We start from the raw sequence: 20,140 nt of genomic DNA on the forward strand, positions 1-20,140 counted from the left end.
TAGGCTACAGTATGTGTATTATTTGCCACAACATATATACTGACTATTACATTTCCATAACCCTCTGAAAAAAACGTATTATCAGAATGTCATATCATCTTATGACACATACTGTAACTGCGTAAAATGGATTAAATGTACATTTCCAATTTCTAAATGAATCTACATAGCCTTGGGGCACTAGGCAATCTGAGGTCACATTCACTTTTATGAACTGAGGTGACAGTTATTTATATGAACTACATATGACATTTCTACAATTAGAGACTTTCAATATCCACATTTGTTATGTCTTGGCATGAATCGCAGAATACACTAATTGACTTCAGTCAATGCTCTTTAACTCTGCCTATCAAGGCCACTTAGTGCAGTATGAGGAGCTATGCTAATGCATGTTTAAGCACGTCATAATTTCCTGCAGGAATCTGCTTGGATTAGGAATGTCTCATTTCCAGAACTTTGATCTGATAGAGACATATTTTGGGGTATGATTTTGAGCGTCACTGTAAGATATTTTGTTATCAAATGTCTAGTATAGACAGATGAAATACTATCAAGAGTTCTGAGTCAGAGATACAATATATGAAAATGTATGTCTTAATTTCCCATCCATGGAATTTAGAAGATTTGATTAGGTCTGACTGCTATGGGTTTACAATCTAACAATCTTACAATCTACTTCACTGTCCCTCTAGTTCAAGAAAACAAACCTAGAACCCATGTACAGGGGTAACTTGCCTAAAATGGCCTTGTACCTCAAAGTATACCAGTGCTGCATCCTACGCATAGCAAGTGAAGACAGTCCAACCAGATCGTACAGTGTGCAATGGTCCTGCATAGGCTTAGAAATGTATCTCAGAGCAGTATGGTAGGTCAAGTTTGGCCAAGGAAGCGGGACAAGCAAATCTGTAGATGGTATCACCATAGTCTAGCTGAGACAGGCATAAGCCTCATACCAGCCATTTAAGAGAAGATGGAGCAAAACAAGATTTTAGTCTATATAAGAAACTTGGCTTTCTTAGTATTTCAATGTGACGTTTGAAATGACAAAAAGATTTTTGTCTGGCCAAATGCCCCGGTATTTATAAGTGTCAACAAACTCAACAGAGACACCGTCAAGGGTGTCAATGAGAGAGGTAATTCCGTAATTATTAGATGCAAAAAATAACAAACCACATTTTGTTACTGTTTAAAAGCAGTTTAGAGTCTAGGAGCATGCTGCATATTCATGTGGTAAAGTTAAATGAAATTGTCCAGGACATTTTAGATATAGCTAGGTAATCTTGGATTGAATGCTACAGTTTCTGACAACATACTTTTACCATCACCGTAATTTGAATGAAAGTAGGGGAACTTCCGTCTTCTGATACAGTCTCCCAACAGCGGGGAGTGAAAGGTGAGGAAGAGAAGCAGGAAATCTCTTTTAACAACTTAGCAAGTGGCATCCAATGCTACCGAATGGACTCCCTCTGTTTAGACCTGAGGGACTTTTATAAATTAAAACAATCAATAGTGTGAAGGTAGAGGCCTTTCATTTTTCCTTCTTGGTTAATGACATGCTGAGTGCACTAACGGTAGATGGCAGAAGTGTCATGTTTCACATTGGCCTAAATTTCCCCAAGTTGTCATCGCCTCAGTCACGCTAACAGGCCCTGAAAGGCCCCCAGTCCATCTCAGGACTCTGGGCTCCAGACCTGAGTCATCGTCTCAAACACCCCCCCTGTGAAGACACACATCGCTAATGAGCCGTGAGAAAGACGCTCACAAACAGTATGAGCCTGTATGAGTGAGATATCCCTCAATCCTGTTGGACATCTCTGTCTCTTTTCCACCTGAATGGCCTAGTTCATCTTACGGCAACATCTCACTATGTGAAATGTGAAATGGTAGCAATAACTAGTAATGAAATGTTTCAGAAATAGAGTTTAGAGTTTTCCACCGGTGAGGTAATCAAATTACCGGTCATCAACACAAACAGCCTTTTTATTCTGCTACTATCTGATCAGATGTCCATAGTATACCCTCTGACCTGCTGTCAAGGAAATCCCCTCTAGATGAGACAGCGATCTGTCCAAACACAGGGAGAGTAATGGCGTCTGTCTAATAGAATCCTCCGTCATCAGAACCATCAGTCATCCCTGCTGACTGGCCCTCTGTAGAGAGAAAGCAGTTTCTGAGCTTCAATTTCTTTATTGCACCAAAATTAGCCCTTTTCCACCAAAAGAACTCTGGTTCGTAAACCGGTTCGTTTCAAAATCCCTTTTTTGTGGTGCCGATTCGGAACCAGCTTTCAGGTTCCTGAACTCATTTCTTTTTAGTCTAAATGCTCAGAACCATTCAAAATTAGGTTCGCGAACCGGCACCGAACCGGTTCCCTCTTGGTGGAAAAGGCCTAGTGTCAGAGTGGCGTTTCGATCACCATGCTCTTCACCTGCTCTCTCTATCTTCGGGTGAGCACCTGCCCTATTCGGTCGTGGATATGTGTGTTTCCTCACACTCATTGGGAACTCTGACTCGCCGTCACGGACTGAGCTCATGTGTGACAGCAAGCTATATATATGTGTGTGTGTGTGTTTCGGCACAGGGCATGTGTGATGCGTTAGTGCAGTAATACTGGAGTAGTAGTGCTTGTAGTTAGTGCGTGTTGCATGCTCCTTCTGCTTGCCACTTCCTGCTTTCAGCTACTGCCGCCAGCTGCACTATAGCCCTCTCTGTGGGGGGTGAAAGGAGGAGCCGAGTGCATAAGTCTCCTCCTCCTAGTACACAGCCTCTCTACCGCCAAGACTTCTGCCGTGCCTCCTTGTGGCCACACATGGTGAATGGGTACCCTGCGCTCCCCACTGTAGGGGATCCTGGAGCAGCAGTGGGCCCCAGAGGGAAGGTGCAAAGGCCCACCAGCGTGTGGACACGCCCTGGCGTCTTCTCAACCACAAGACCCCCTTGGACTTACACTTAACCCCCCCTGAACATTATGGACATACACAACATTACTAATCCTATACTTCCAGCGACGGGAGTCCGCAGGAGCTTCGGGGCGGACTGTGGTGCTGGTCCCCCTCCAGGGAAAGGGGGCGGTGTGACGACTGGACCCCAAACCCTGAGGAAGGGACCTCGAGCCTGGAAGAAAGGGTCCAGGCTGATGACAGCCCACAGTCCAAAGCACTACTGTGTTGCAGGAGACCACTTACAATGGGAACCTTCAGGGAGGGAGGATGTAAGGCTGGCGGAACTTGCACACTGTACCGAGGGGTGTGGAGTGGAGATTCTGGGTGTCCAGGAGCACCGGAGAGTACACTGGAACTCAGACCCAGGAAGGAGCTCGTTCATCACCTCGACGGCATGGCGCAATGAGGCCCAGGCAGCGACAGATGGTGTGGGACTAATGCTGATGCTAATGCTCCCGGGTGCGTAAGGCTCTCCTTCGGGCTCAAAAGCACACCGAAAGGATCCTTATAGCAGAGTTTGACGGCAACACGGTCACTACCATCATGGCTGTGTACTCACCCACAGTCGAGGAAGTGGAGAGGTTCTACGCGGACCTTAGAGTAGCAATCTTTGCCGTTCCAGCGCACAACTTCCTTTCAATTCTGGGAGATTTCAATGCAAGGCTCGGACCAGAGGATACACACTTCACGTACCACTACTGGCTGCTAACACCCTGTTCTAGAAAAGAAGAGGAAAGAGATGGACCTTCCAGGACCGGGCTTCCGGTATGATAAGACAGCTAGACTACATACTGGTGAGGTGCAGGTGGAGGAACTCAGTCACAAATGCAGAACCTTACAGCATGTTCAGCATTGTGGGCTCAGACCACCGAGTGGTTTCCATTAGGATGAGGGTCCCCAAGCTCAACCTGAAGACCCGGCATGACTGGAAGGCTTTTTCAGTAAGACCAGACCTCCAGGCCAGATACACAGTGGAGTTGAGAAATCACCTCCAACTGCTGGACGTGGAGGAAGGTCCTAATGCAATGTATGACCGGTTTGTAGCAGCACATGTGGAGGCAACCAGGGAGTGTGTGCCAGTGGTGGAGAGGACCAGAGCTTCCCCAAGGTCCAGGCATCCGGAGGATGTAGCGGCATGGGAAAGAGTTGAGAAGGCTCACCGACGTCTTGGCCAAGAGAAGACTATGGGGAGCCTTGCTGTTGCCAACAACAGTGAGGATTTTGACATCATGGCCGGAGTGTTACAAAGGGATACCCTTGCACCCTTCCTCTTTACACCCCGGAACATCTGCCCCTAATGACAGCTGAAGGTACTGCTCGGAAGGAGGTTAAGGACTTCAAATACCTGGGCTCGTGGGTCAATGGAACAGGACCTCAAAGTGAGGAAGGCGCTCACGTGGAAAGCTGTAAACGGCATGAGCAACGTGTAGAAATACAATCTCCCCGTGAAACAATCTTCACTTCTTCGACGCCACTGTGGAGGCTGTTCTCCTGTATGGCTGTGAGTGCTGGACCCTGAGCCACTCACTGCAGAGGTCGCTGGACAGATGCTACACCAGAATGCTACGTGCAGCACTGGACATAAGTCATAACGCGCATGTCAGTATTGGAGATCTGTATGGAGAGGTGTTATGGGAGCCATTTCCATGGCGCGGATACAAGTCGCGAGGACGTCCTACTAAAACATCCGTGGACATAATCAAGATGGATGCAGGAGTGGAGACCACCGATGAGATCACCAGGTGTATGGAGGACCGGGATAACTGAACACAAAGATGGGAGGCCCGTCTGTGGACGATCTGATGATGATAACATCATATAGCAATCCTATTCATAGCCAGTGTGGCTCTGTATGTTATGGCAATGTGATGACAGAACGCAATTCACCCTCTCAGATAACGTAGGTCAGAAGATCGCCTAGAACCTGAAATACTGAGATAATGCATTATGTATGTTGGATAGGCAAGGTGAGGATGCCAGTGACATGACTCACTCACATTTCCCATGACTGACACATTGAATGCCAAATGCTTTGCAGATCACTGGGGAAAAAGCATCCAATACAATGAAGAGGAACATCGAAAAACAAATATGCATTTAATTTATTTTATTTTCACGGCCATATCATTCAATGGAGCACAATCTAAAAATGTTATACACTGTAACATGAAAATTAGGATAATTACAGTATAAACAGGACAGTCTATATCCACTGTGTAACAGTGGCATGGAATAGGCCTACATTAAATATGACTAGGGATTCTTTGAAAGGATTGGGGCTAGAGCACACCTTTACTGATATACCTAAAATCCCAATATGTGCTTTAGTGTACTCTGCCCTTTGGGCTGTGCATCTCCCTATGTTGTGTTTTGGGTGAAAATATTATTTCCAAAGCAGTCTACCTTTTAATCTACCTGTTTCACCATAAGTAACCTTATTTTCCACTCTCTGCAATTGTAAAAGACAGGTTCTGATCACAATGCTGTTCCATTGAACATGCTGTAAAGTAACATTTGAGGAATGACCATATTTGAATCCATTTGTGATTCAGTATTCCGTCAAGAGAAGCAGTGGCCTTTGACAATGAAGCCACACTACCCGACAGATTTGGGAGCCTCTCCACCCTTCTGTGTGGAGGTGGCCTTGCTATCCTCAGACTCCGACTTCCTGGAGATCCTGGGACTGGTTGTGGCCTTCCTGGACATCTGAGGGCTTGAGGAGCCGGGCGCCGTCTTGCGCTGAAGCAGGGGGCTCCGGGAGCTCTTTGTCTTGACTGGTGTCTGCAGCGAGTCCATGGTCTTCAGGGTTCTCAGCTTGAGAAGGCCGCAGTAGTAGTTGCACTGGTGCTGAGAGATGAACTGCTCAAACACCTTGGGGTTTCCAGTAGGAGTGAGACCTTGATACCTGTGGTACAGACACAGTTGTGAGCATTGTAATAGTAACATTAGGGAAGGTTGCTGGTAGAATGGGTTGTCAATCGCAGCAATATAAATGTAAATAAGTTTGAGTAGAGACCAAGCCAATTTCTTTATGAATGCAACACCATGGTAAAAAGAGGTACCCTTTTGATTTGATAGAGATTCCAACATTGGTGATCTTGGTGTCAACGCCTGCAATATAATCACATAAAACAGAGTTAATCACAGCCTCCCTTGCTCAGACATAACAGAGGTTCTATTGGTCAACCCGGCTGGATTACACTGTGTACCTTCCAGACGAGTGAGAAGTAGGTTGCCATTGGTCCACTGGTGGATCCAGTGTTGTAGAGCACAGCACTTCTGTTCTACCTCTGAGCCAGTCCTCATGATAAGCCTGCCTGTGGCATCCAGCAGACAGTACCTGAGGTAGACCCCCTTCAGATCTGCCTCCACTGTGGCATGGGGAATAGTGTTTGCAGGCCGATACATCAGGTAACGTGGAATCACTCTGTGAAACATAGCAATGTGAGTGTTATTGTTCATGTTATAGTATAGAGTAGTACTGCAGGCAAAGAGAGAGAGAGAGAGAGAGAGATGTAAAGAAATTCATTAGACATTATAATGCAGTGTGATCATCTCACTCACTCCAGTGTTGGTCCAAAGTTTTCTATCACTCTGGTTTCTGCAGCAAATATTTTGCAGTATTCACGAGCAATGTTCTGAATTCTACATTCCTGTTGAGGAATACAACACATTTGCATGAGCAAATACTATTCGGTTGCGAGGGTCACAGCACTAACAACTTGTTTTCTGCCTTGTCAACGTTTATTCTATGTTAATTTTCTTCATGGCCCTTACCAGCTGGGTGGTTTCCTGGTTCCTTTCTAGTAGGTTGCTCTCCCCTTTGTCCCCGTAGGCAATGGGGCTTCGCACCTTGATGATACCGGTGGTCCCTGACTCAAACACAGGCTCCAGGCCGTAGATGACCTTCACCCTGCAGGCCTTGTGGGAGCAGCCCTCACCAAGATGATTTTCCGTCATCATGATGCGCCCAAACAACTTGTTACCCCAGAGCCCAGAGTCAGCCAGTCCCTTGTTGAAGACCAGCTGTGTCATCTCAATCTCCTCTCCCACTACACAGAGGGCAAATGATGAGACAATAGGAACCAAAAGGGGCTAGGGTACAATATTAAACAACAATTTAAAACAGGAAATTGCTCAAATTATTAAAAAGGCTGTCTTACCTGCCGGATCCTCACGTAAAAACATGCCAGCAAGTACTGGGAAAAGGATAATGACAGAATGAGTTACACTTCAGATGAATAGGCAATCATCTGAAAATGTTTTAAATGAGAGACTACATACTATCGAAACTTAGAAGGAAGTCTGTCGAGTCTGTGCCATATTCATTGGTGATTGTGCATCCGTAAACTCCACAGTCTCTACTTGAAGTCTGGACAATGGCTAGTGCTACTTGAGTCTCATCTTCTGCACTGGGAAAGAAACGGGTGTTAGGGATCACAAAACTGTAAAAAGCGTACAACAATTACATTTTAAAGACTGCCTTGGGACTTATGATACCTTTTTTTAACCTCAGAAATCTCCACTTCATCTCTGTACCACTTGATGGTAGAGTCGCTAAGCACGTTGAAGAACTGGCACCACAGCTTCAAATGGCCTGAGGCGTCTGAGAAGGGCTCCCCCCGAATCTTACGGATAACCTGAGGAGCTGAGAGAGAGGGACACCCACAAGCACAATTAGGCAAAGATATATGCTTTCTTATGTTTAAGCAAAACTAATTATAACTTAGCATGTCACTTTATTTGACAAGACTACTTCCTCTACACAGGATAATACATTTCATAATTTTCACACTACATTTAAATGGGACACTGACTTCAATATTTGCACTTTGGATGGTTCTATAATTGAGAGAGTACCTTCTTACAAATATTTTGGGATTTTTATGGATGAAAAGCTATTCTTCAAGATGCATGTTAATGAGCTAATGTATGTAAAAGTTAAGGGTGAAACTTGGGTTCTTTTATAGAAACAAATCATGTTTTTCACGTGATGACAGCAATCTTAAGTTCAGACTACTTTCTTGTCAGTAATTGACTATGGCAACATTATTTATTGCACACTGCCTCTACCACCTTGAAACAGCTTGACACTGATTATAATAATTAAAGGACCCGAGGGGGTGGGGGTGGGGTTCTTTATCGGCCACGTGGTGACACACATATTACACACAGTGAGCAGTGGCATAGCACACAACATACACACAAACACACACACACACACACAACTTTGGGGGTCGCCGGTGGAAATTGTCCTCTGCATTTTTCCCCATCTAAGCTGTCTTCCTTCAGGAGCAGTGGGCAGCCATCGTTCATGGCACCCAGGAACCAAGTCCAAGTGCTCAGTCCAGGTCCTGGTCAGAGGCAGGACTGAAGAGCATCTGTTTTTCTACATGTTTTTCATATTGGGTTCTTTTGGGAGGAAACCCTTGCGAACACGGGGACAACATGCAAACTCTGTAGTGGCTGGTGGGGCGGCTGGGGCTCAGTGGTAGAGCGGGTCGTCCAATGATCGTAGGGTCAGCGGTTCGAATCCCGCCTCCTCCTGTCCACATGTCGAAGTGTCCTTGGGCAAGACACTGAACCCCAAATTGCTCCCAATGAGCAGGCTAGCACCTTGCATGGCAGCTGTCGCCATTGGTGTGTGAATATGTGTGTGAATGAGAGGCCATTGTAAAGCACTTTGGCTGAAAGTGCTATATAAATCCAGTCCATTTACCATTTACTGCACAGAAAGACGCAGAGACCTTCTTGCTGTTGTAGCTTGCGCCATGTCCATAATTTGCTACACTGTGAGGTAACAATACCAGGTACTGTGCCGCATGTGAGCAATTTAGGAGTTCAGTTTCTTGCTCAAGGACACTTCGGCATACTGCCGGGAGCTGGGATCAAGCCGAGGATAGAGCCAGCCAGCTGGCCATCCCTGGCTGCTAGGAGAAAACAGCTTCTACTCCGTACAGTATGTGTATAAAGCAATCTTACAAAAGCTGTATAACTATCTGACCTCCCTTATTACTTGCGTTCTATTCATCACCAAACAAGACCTCATGATTGGCTAGTTCTTGATGTCCCTCGAGTCAGAACCGAGCTAGGCGTTTAGTTACTGTGCCCCTCAAACTTGAAATGAGCTTCAAGAGGCAATCAAATTGGATGCCTTAGTCTCTTTAAAAAAAAGTTTTAAAAAGGCAGTTTAAAAAAATATGTTAAATGAAATTGAGGTGCAGGTTTGTGCTTGCTTTTAAATAATGTTATCAGTTTCCTAAATTTTATTTCAATGTATTTATCTAGGTATGGTGTTTTTGTGTTTATTTGATCAATTTGAATGTGTAAATAATAGGTCTTTGTAATTGTTTTATTAATGTATGATGTTTTGCAGGGCACCATTGCAAATGATAACCTGGTCTCAATGGTCTCCCCTGGAAAATAAAGGTAAAAAAAATATTTAAAAATAAAAATTATATATATATATAAGCATTACCTTTGAATTGCTTGTGCTTGTCTTTGTCTTCTGGTTTCTCCTCAGTCCTGGTGGTCTCTGTACGCTGAACAGGTTCCTGGATCTGCTCCGGGGCCCCTGGAGCCACCTTCCTTCTGTTGAGCAGAGGGGAACGTCTCTCTGCTGGAGGGGTGCTCTGACCGCTGGGGGGCTGGAGCAGGGCTGTCTTGCGAGACAGACTAGGAGACATGGAGGGGTTCTCTGGGGACAGCCTGCTGCCCTTCTTGAGGACTTCCTCCCTTTGAGGTTGGCTATCAGCTGGGGGTGTAGCTTCCATATCTTCTCCTTTAGGTTTTGGGAGGAAGATTTTGCGACGAGCTCCTAAGGCCAGTTCTTGCGGGGTGGCTGAGGGGATTGGGGATGTATCTTCTTTTTTCCTCAGCAAGGGGCTTTCATCAGTACTTGATGTTGGAATTAAAGGGTCTATCTTTGAATAGTCTTCAACTTTAATCTCGCTGGATGTAGTGCTATTCGGCTGACTTGTAGGAGTGTGTGGAGGTGTATCAAGCGTGATCTGGGGATTGCGTTGGGGCACAATAAGTGTATGTTCCTCTAGTGGGTCTAAAAGCATTGCAGAATCTGGTTGAACGTTTTTCACATCACTGACAAGTGACACAGTTGGAGTCATGTTTAGTGGAAAGTCTGGCCTTTCAGTAAGAGAGTGTTTCTTGCTGTCACATGGAAGTGAGCTGATAGCTTTTGAATTCTCCTGAGGCAAAGAAACCATATGTTGACTGCTGACTTTTGGAGGTACAGACCATGAAGAATCCATGTCCTCTATGGTATTTCCTTGGTCTTGCTTGTGCTCTTGAGAGATATTTACAGGTGGAATTGATGTTGTAATTAAAGATGAATCCATACTGTTCTTCCCAGTCAGACTATCAGTACTATTTTCCAGAGGTGGACACAACGATGTTCCAGGTTCCTGGCCAGTATCCATGACGCTATCGTTATCCTTTACTATAATGGGAGTTCTGTTTTTAAATGTGTTCTCTATGTCTATGATAGAAATAGGCGGAATTACAAACTTGTTTGGTAAGGTCTCAACTACAGGGCTGACAATGTTGGAGGACTGCAATAGCTTACTTTCAGTACAACTATGAGGCTCAACTTTGTCATGTCTTAACACAACATTAGCAGCAGAAATAGAGCCAATATTGGTATCAATTTCCTTCTTAAGCTTGGGTTTTCCTGAGTCCTTACTGTAGTCTGTCTCTTCCATTCTCATAGCTGGGCCTTGTACTGAATTCTGAATCTCTGTTAATTGGGAGGGTGTAGGCCGATGGTCTACATTTTGATTGGAGACGTGCATTGGTACGATGGGTGCCGCTGAACTATTCACAGTAGAGGCAAGTGCCTTCATTTGAGCCCTTAAAATCTCAGCAATGGACATGACAGGATCAGGTTTCGGAACAACTTTTAAGTCCTTTGTTTGTTGTGCTGAGATTTGTTGAGAGTTGTGCTGAGAGTTTGGATTCGGGACACTTGTTAAGTCTGCTATCTGTGATTTGTCTGTAACAGCCTCAAGGTTCAGATTTAGTGGAAGTGTTCTTGGGACAACTTGTCCATTTTTTTCCATTTTTACATCCAACACAATATTGTCAATCTTTTCCTTTTCTGGTGCATCCGTTCTTTTTACATCATCCTGATGAATCCGGCTAAATGAGCCAACTTCAGTATCAACGTCAATCTTTCTCCCCACAGAGGCAAAGTTGCCTATCTGTACTTGCCGTTCGCCTATCTCATTTCCCTGTACATTCTTGTCAACTGGTATTTCTGTCCCCCCTAAAGTTTTTATAGCTATCTCAACTTGGCCTTGCTGGAGTGTGGGTGAAACGTTACACCCTGACTTGTTGTCACTATCACCCGGGCTTTCGAGGGGTGACTTTAGTAAATCTGTAGAAGGTACTGTATGGCTTTCATTTGATCCCCTGGAATGATCCCATGTGCCCTGCGTCATTTCGTCAGAGGCCGATTGGCTAGGATTGTGCAAAGTGGGAGTCTGGTCGGCATCTGTCGTGGCCCCTCTCTCCAAGGTAGGCCGTTGTGGCAACCGTGCATCCAACTCGCTGCGGGTAGTTAGCGATTTGAGGTCAACAGGTGCATCATTCCTCCCCGTCTGTGTGTGGGCCTGTGTAACCTTGAGGCACAAACAAGCAGAGATTTCCATGCTGTAAATACGTATTCCTTTATCTATGACTATACTGGACATGCATAAACACATATGAATTTAAAGGCAGTAACGACATATTACAAGAAAGAGAGGAGCAGGGTAAAATGAATACAGTAGATGCCCATGTATTTCCTTTAGACATAGATGCCCATAGATCCCCATATGTATTTGATGTACTGCATACAAAATGACCGGGGAAATACTAAGTCACAGAGGGCATGACATTGTGCTATCATAAAGAGAGCCCATGAAATCCACGGAAGTGGTGCTCTAAAAATATCAACACTAGTAAATCAATAATGAGGCAACATGCTATCCCCCTGCCCAGACACACTGATTGCTCATCTGGAGCAGGGTATCAGTGTTGCTGTACATAGTTCAAGGGCCGCTGTCTCAGTAAATCAGTAGATAAAAGTAGATAACAGAAAGATGATCAGTCTGTATATATATAAATATGCAATAGATCTGGTTTTCCATTGTGTGTGTTGACTGCTACAGTATGCAGTGCGTCAAATTTACCAACTGAAACCAATAGATCTTGTGATGTTTTCCAAAGTTGTAAGTCTGTCACATAGCCTGTTCTGAAGTGACAGCAAATATCTTGTCAAATCATTCATATCCACACACAGGTCCAACCCAATGGATACTAAGCCCCCAAACCATGATTACAATATTAGAATCTATCTCAAGTAGGAGCCACATTGGCAATATCAGGACTGTCACATCTGATTTCAGTGCAATAGTTGAGGTTGGCATTACTGTAAAAGTCGATTCCCTCTGCCAAATGCATGGGGATCTGTTCTGAGATCGACTCCATTCTACACTCATGTATCTTTAGTCTTAAAACAACACAGCCACAGGGGGGCTAAAACTCTGATTAAATTAGCACCCAGAGGGTCTAATTGGAGGCCTGCGTCATGTGTCAGTGCATCAGTGGACGAGATAAGCCATGAATCAGTGAAAGGACCATTCACACTACCTCCACTTTGATGGTTCATGAGCCATAATAAGTTATGACACTACATTCTGTGAAAAAAGAAGTACTAGCTTGAACCATTTTAGTTTGCTCTGTTATCCATGTAGGGGAAATAATAATAGTAAAAAAAAACTTTTTGGGCTCAAGATAGAACTACAGCATTTCTCTTACCGAAGCATTTCAGCTCTTACCGAAAGGCCAGAATTTCCACATCAAGCTAAGGTTCCAGCAACAACTATTTTGTCAATAAAATGTTCTATCAGGCTCTTGAAGTGTTTTTCAGGGGGGCCTTTTTTCCAATAATGCATAGTATAGATTGAAACCTCATGTCCCTCTACCACAATGTCCACAGCTGAGTCTTTGGAGGAAGGGTGTACTGTATGCCCCTTTGTTGGGGAAGAATGGAATGTAGATAATGTTAAGAGGTGCTCTGGTAAGATTCACCCCGGGAAGACCCATCTGAGGCACTACAGTGAAATACAACTTATAGAAAATGTATTATGTCCTCAGTTTTTATCTGAACAAATGCAAAACAGTTTAAGCATCAGCACCACCTGTTCCATTGTGCTTTTTGACTGGCTCTTCACCAAGACCATCAACAGTTACTACTACACTGTCAAACAAGGATTATTAATAGCCAAATTGCGATTGCGCAATGCACATGCTGCAAACAAATAATCTCTATGCCCTGTGCTCACTGATAGGCCACCGGTATGACCTTTGAGTTCATATTAATTCAGCCATATGTGCGGTGGGAATATGCCTGTTACATTTGCCAGCGCATGCGTCTTTATAAGTCTAGTCACACAGAGGCATACTTGTAAAACCTATAAATAGCCCTGGGGTGCTTGTGTTACTGATCTGGCCTGTGTTGGCAACGCAAAGCGCCCATGAGCTCATAGGAACAGAGCCACTCACCTCCCCCGGCAGTGGGGGCCCCGACACAGACACATTCTTTCTGCTGCTGCTTGTTTCCTTCCCAGACAGCTGATCGCCTGTCTGTTCACACACAGACAGACGCTGAGGCAAGACAGTCTCTCTGTCACATGGGGTCGCTGTAGACTCCGAGACCCTGGACAGTGTATTTCCATTAATGGAAGCATCAGAGCTCGGCGCCACAACTGGTGCTGAATCCTTCACTGCTGCTTTAGCTTTGTTCACAAGGGTATTAGTGCTCTTCATGGACCCCAATGCTGAGGGCTTCTGTATGAGTTCCGGAGTTGAGGGCTTCTGTATAAGTTCCGGAGTTGAGGGCTTCTGTATGAGTTCCGGAGTTGAGGGCTTCTGTATGAGTTCCGGAGTTGAGGGCTTCTGTATGAGTTCCGGAGTCGAGGGCTTCTGTATGAGTTTCGGAGTCGAGGGCTTCTGTATGAGTTTCGGAGTCGAGGGCTTCTGTATGAGTTTCGGAGTCGAGGGCTTCTGTATGAGTTCCGGAGTTGAGGGCTTCTGTATGAGTTCCGGAGTTGAGGGCTTCTGTATGAGTTCCGGAGTTGAGGGCTTCTGTATAAGTTCCGGAGTTGAGGGCTTCTGTATGAGTTCTGGAGTTGAGGGCTTCTGTATGAGTTCCGGAGTTGAGGGCTTCTCATCTACTTCCATGACTGTTACATCTTCTGGATATGATTTAATCTCCACTGTTGTATTAGTGATTGAAGAACTTGGTTTTGGTTGTGATGAGATGGTGAGATTTGCCTCCTGACATCCCACAATATTCTTAGGTTCAACTTCTAGAACCTTTTCCTGTTCCACACCATTTTCACTCTTCGTCCCAGAGATGTCCTTTGTGGGGGAAGGGACATCAGAAGATGCAGAAAGGCTGAGAGGCTGCTCCTTGTGCGAGGGGCGATGCAATGTTCTCTCCATTTGAACCTTTTCCTTTCCTACAGAACCAACCGCGTTGGACAGGGACACTTTCTCTTCCTGTTCGGCCTCTTTTACATGATCTGGAGCCGAGCTCTCCACTTCCATGACCTCATCTACCGACCCCTGTGCATGTAAAGAATCTTCCTGGCTGTGTACTGCACTGGCCCCTCCACTTGTCACTCTTTCCTCAGACGCCATCTCTGCCAGACTATCACCCTTCACACTTTCCACTCCATTAGATATCTTTATCTTCTTCTTGGCAAAGGGTGCTTTGGGTGGGTGTGCGATAAAGGTCTTTTGCATTGAATCATATATATATGTGATGCCTTTGCTGCCGTTTTCTTTTATAGCCTGACCATTGGGGATATAGGGTGCAGCTCCATTAGTCGTAGGTATAGGCTTCTCCTCTCCATCCACAGCCGTCTCCTGTAGCCTGGCCTCTGCCCCAGGGACTAGGGCTGGAGGGTTCACCTCAGCCTCTTCGTCCTCCATGGAGCTGGGGGCACTCAAGCTGGCCTCCATGGGGGACCGGCGTTTCCTCTGGGAGCGGTCCGGGCTGATGGTCCTCAGTTGCTCCTGAGGACCAGGACCATGGTTCTCCTCGTCCCATGGCCTGGACTCCTCCAGCGCCCTGCGTTTGTTTTCGGCTTTCTTTTTGAGCTTGGCAAAGTACTGCTGGTGGATCTTGTACTCACTCATGGTGCCTACTTCCAGAACCCCAGAGCAGGACACGATACCTTTGCTGTTCCTGGCTGATGCTTGGTAAATGGCTGCGTCCTCCTCCGTGCAACTACAAAACATGATAGTTTATTACATGTTTATTACACAATGAAGATGACAGACAACTCAAATCAATGGCAGCAATACTGAGCCTCAGAAAATCCATACTTGTAAATATGCAGGGAATGGTCCTGTCCATCACGAAAGACTTTGTACTTCGGAAGTCCACAATATCTGTCCAGTTGTGTGTCATCTTTATACCACGTTACTTCGGGAGCGGGGTAGCCTGGAGAGATTATCAAAAGAGTGAAAGGTAATGGAGTTAATGTACATGGAGCATGAAAACATGTTAAGGAAAGAGTGGTTTAAAAATGAAAGGGTGATGGGGATGAACGTTTACCTGACACCAGGCAGGTGAACTTCACATTGCTGGTCTCAGATACTGCTCTTGATCTTAAGGTTGTCTCAAAGAGCGGCTGGGTCTCCTCTGTTAAATGTGCCATAACACTGCACAATGTGCTTCTGCAAAACACACCTAGCTGATTAGCTGAACTGAAAACATACTCCCGCATTCACGTTCCTCACGTAATGTAAAATAATGCTGCATTTTACAACCATGGAAATACGTTGTTTGAAAAAATACTTTGAAAAATGTCACTGTTGTTCGCAACCCAAGCAGATATTAAGATGAAATTGCTCAGTGCAAGCGTTAGTTACTGGAGTTATGAACAAATGCATTACAGTACCTTGATGGGCTGTATTGAGAATACCTGTGACTTGAATGGCTATGCGAAGAGGAGGCAAATAGAAGCAGCTTGTCAGGCACAATGCATGAATGAATATACACATATATGGAAAATGTTAATAAAACTCATATTAATTGTTGTTCAAATATAGTGTTTCAATCTATTATCAAATAATATACTTTATATATAGTATATAGTATTTAAGAATAATATTTAATATAATAGTATTTAATAATAATACTTTAAATAATAATATATTTTGGGGTTTTGATGTAATCCTTTTCATGATGTACAGTATAGGGTTCTCATTCTTTGTCCATATGAAATTAATTAACATAGATGAGACAAACATGATCCCTTGGCATAATGCATTCAATACAGAATGCATGTATTGAAGCATCATAGCATGCAGTAGGCTACAATATGTGGTAAATAACATTTCATGGATGACAGAATATTCATTGAAGAATCTTTCATTCCTATAACGAGGACTGCATCATTAACTGGGTGCTTATGTGTGGTCACTTGATCTCTGTCTGGTGTTGTCATCTATTTCAGTCTTAGGGGTAGTTAGCTCTGATAGGGTGCTGTTTAAGGACTGTTTTAATGTTGGTTGACTGCACATTGCCCATTGCCTGCATTGAAACAATACAAAATAAAAACAGCAAAAAGAAACATTTAATGCTGTTGTCTGGTATTACTGTATACAACACAAACAATGGCTTGTTTGTCATCCATCCATCCATATTCAGTTAATCTACAACTGAATATACAATATATTTGCTTCATGCTTTCCCCATAAACAGCGCATTACAGCAGCTCAAAACACTATGGAGGCTGACACACAGAGAGAACACTTCAATCCAACAAAGCATAAGATGCAATAATGCCTTCTCAGCCAAAGGTTCAGTTGACTTCAAGGGGAAGTGTGTGGAATATAGTTTGTGAGTGAATCTGTGCTTGTCCCAGTGGTCTGGTAGAGGGGCTATACCTGTTTTCAGGCCTGACACTCGAGAGGTAGCTGCAGCTGCTGGCCCTGCTGCTCCCACTGACATCATCCCCATTGTAAGAGCTGGATCTCCCGTCAGAGAAGGAGCGTGTCATCGGCCTCCTGGAACTCATTTTCCCCCAGATAAAGTTTCAAGCTTGTCAAAGTTTGCGTGAGAAAAGTAGATAGTCCCTTCGCAAAAAAAAGAAGTGTATCCGTTGTCACTGTTGGGTCTTAACCGGGGAGGCAGCAACTGAAAAAGGGGAGAAAGTGACAATAACAATACAAACAGAATAAAATGCACTCAATCTCTCCGGACTGGTGAACTGAGGGAACAGTGTAAGAAAGAGATCTGACTAGAATGTAACATAATACCTTACAACACTGAATCAAATATCAACATATAAGATGCTTTGCAGAAATAAGTTGCTTCAGTATAGATCCACTTGCTGAAATGCCCATGATCATCAGACGCTGCCATTGATCAATAAGCTATTTTCAATAGGATGTATATAAATGACAAACTCACCATTCAAAAGTAGCTTTTGTCCTTTGACAGATAACCAACTGCTCTGGCTCAAGGCACTGCAATTTCCAATCAAACATGAGCAGGCGTAGCCTGTCCTCCCTATTTATAGCAGGCCCACAAATAGGCACAAGAGCACATCACATTTTCCAAAACTGGACTTCAGACCACTTTGATAAGTACAATATCCTAGCACCCAAAAGAAAACACTGTTGGTAGCTAGTAAAGAATCCCTGGGAAAGGTAATGATATTTCTTTTGAAGCTTTGTAGAGGTGTTGAATCCATGCTAAGCCGCTCTAAAGCAAGGTTGTTTTAGATTTGGTAGACCTCCAAATTGGACAAATGGACTTAGCAAGACTGAAGCAGGTTTTGTACTTGGTTATCACATGCCTTGGTTATCACAAGCAGTGGAACTTTTGTGTGGCCAAAGGGTGACGCCTCTTTTCCTCAAACAGCATGCTTAGTGCTGGATATGGACTGTCCTAAAGTATCATATGATCCTGTCAATCAGAATGATGACACACACCATCCTTAAAATTCCATTATGAGATGTAAATTCAGGCATCCAGTCACATTGGTTTACTTTACAAATAAGTGTTTGGTTACCCTGACATTTACAGGCAGAGGCAGAGAGCTTGCTGATTCTGAATATGAAAAACTACTTTGCAAAATAAAGTTTAAAATGTACCACTTTGAGTGATGTTTCATAACAGCAATAGGCTATGCTACAGTAACTTGTTAATAATGGCCGGGTTTCCCGATAACGAACCTTCTTAAGGAACCCTTCATAAGCAACCCTTTGTATGGGAGTTAAGAAGTACTTTGGAGTTAAGTGCCTCTGAACTCGTTCTGGAAACCCGGCCAATAAAAGTAACTTGTCAAATAGTTAATAATAATTCAACTGTTGCCCAATTTATCCTAATGTTTGGTTATAATGAAATGGTATGAGACAGTACTTTTACTCACTCCTTAGGGCTCTTTGTCTTGGGATAGACAATGATATGCCAGACCCCCAGGGGAAAAGCAATAGAAATAGAACAGCCTTATATGGTCCTGACTCCTGACTATACCATGGGTGACGTGTTGGCATTTATTTCGCTCCAAGTCATGATTATGTAAATTACATAGAAGATTTGCACCTTTTTCCTTTTCACCTTTAACATAAATTCCCCATGCATACCGACAACTCAACATACATCACACAGCACTGATTGTAACCGGCACTATCACTATGAATTCCAGCTTCTTGAGTGAGACACTTAAATCAAGTTTAAAGTTACCAATCAGAATTCCTCTCATGTTACTCCACATAGACTCTCATCAAATTGCATACGTGCCTGCTGTGCAGCTATTCTAAATTACTTTTGTTCATTTCCATCGTTTCCCAACATCCAGGCAGTGTTTTTATACTTGGGGCCAATATGCAGCGCCTCTGCTTGTTATCAAGCCTAATTATTCCCCCCACACTCCCACGCAATGGCTCTGATGACGGACGCACATGAGCTGGGGGAGCCCCCTGCAGCAGCTGGCTTAGAGCTCATTGCCAGAAGCCGCGGGGACAAAGATGGAGGTCCTTGGCTGCATGTGCATTCTTGAAGAGGTGTGTTCAGATCAAAGCACCACCGGGTGTGAAACTCCTTCGGACACTGCAGAACCGCGTCACAGGCATTGCCTTACTTGAGTCAGGGAATAGCTGTAAGCAAAGAGATGGGTTCTTTGGTACCACAAATATTTCAACAATAGCCAAAAGCCTCCACCAATATACAATACCAGCCGTGCCCTTTAAAAAGCTGACTATGACAGTCTCTTAAAGCAGATGGGTCGCCTAAAATGCCATATGAGACACAAAAGCAATTAATCTAATTTCAAGGGCGGCTGAATTTCAAGGAGGCAGTTAAGGAACAAGGACTGAATCGTGTCAACGTGTACTTACAGCCTGAAATTAACAGCCTGCTGTTTCTAGAGGAGTAATGGATATAGGTTGCATGTGGCTGACTAACTGACCGCTGTAACTTAATCTTGATTCCACAGTGGTCCTAATTCACTTCATTGAATGAACAAAATGGTGACCTTTAACATGTGGCCATGAACTTTTACCCAGCTTCCTCTAACTCTGTTGCAAGGTAATTTGTACAACATCTAAGACAAGACCACATCATGCTATTTTTTTCCCATTTGTGAAGATTTTGTGATGCCTCAGAAGTAAGTGACGGAACAAAGCAAACACTGCTACTTGACGCATAGGGCCTACAGCAAGGCACTGCATTAGACTAACAGGTGCGTGCCACTAAACCACACAATCATTGTGTGAGTCGACTAAAATACACTTTTCTGTTAAAGCAATTTCATCCTTTGAGTTCAGGAGGCAGGTGCTGTCTACTACAGTATGAAGAGCACAGATATTCCAACAGGTGCGACCGTGTTACGCATCATCTGCACTTCCCTCTGCTGGTTCAGCAAGATAAGTGCTGGTCTTGGATGGCTGATGCACTAACAGGACTTCTGTTGTTGTGTGTGATGAAGATTATGCTGAAGATAACGACGAGGCTATGCTGCCATTATGCATCTTGAATATGCATCAACGTCAACATACGAAGATATCGACAAGACTATACTGGCATTATGCATCTTGAATATACACTATATGGACAAAAGTATTGGGACACCTACTGTACACATTACACCTACAGGAGCTTTTATGCCATTCTA

The 20,140-nt window shown here is 44.2% G+C and overlaps 1 protein-coding gene across 1 annotated transcript; it reads right to left on the reverse strand.

Moving 5' to 3' along the window:
* Nucleotides 1–5,540: 5,540 nt before the first annotated feature.
* LOC311308477 (alpha-protein kinase 3-like) lies at nucleotides 5,541–17,038 on the reverse strand (the record flags this gene model as incomplete). The annotated part of the gene is made up of 14 exons (XM_084437438.1): nucleotides 5,541–5,850; nucleotides 6,008–6,056; nucleotides 6,155–6,372; nucleotides 6,510–6,598; nucleotides 6,723–6,997; nucleotides 7,109–7,144; nucleotides 7,230–7,357; nucleotides 7,446–7,593; nucleotides 9,424–9,955; nucleotides 13,509–15,240; nucleotides 15,339–15,456; nucleotides 15,571–15,692; nucleotides 15,917–15,940; nucleotides 16,908–17,038. 14 exons carry the CDS (start codon nucleotides 17,036–17,038, stop codon nucleotides 5,541–5,543), a joined length of 3,912 nt encoding a protein of 1,303 aa, XP_084293564.1.
* Nucleotides 17,039–20,140: the final 3,102 nt, after the last annotated feature.

Source organism: Borostomias antarcticus (genome assembly GCF_949987555.1).
Source record: "Borostomias antarcticus genome assembly, chromosome: 4".
Classification (NCBI taxonomy): domain Eukaryota; kingdom Metazoa; phylum Chordata; class Actinopteri; order Stomiiformes; family Stomiidae; genus Borostomias; species Borostomias antarcticus.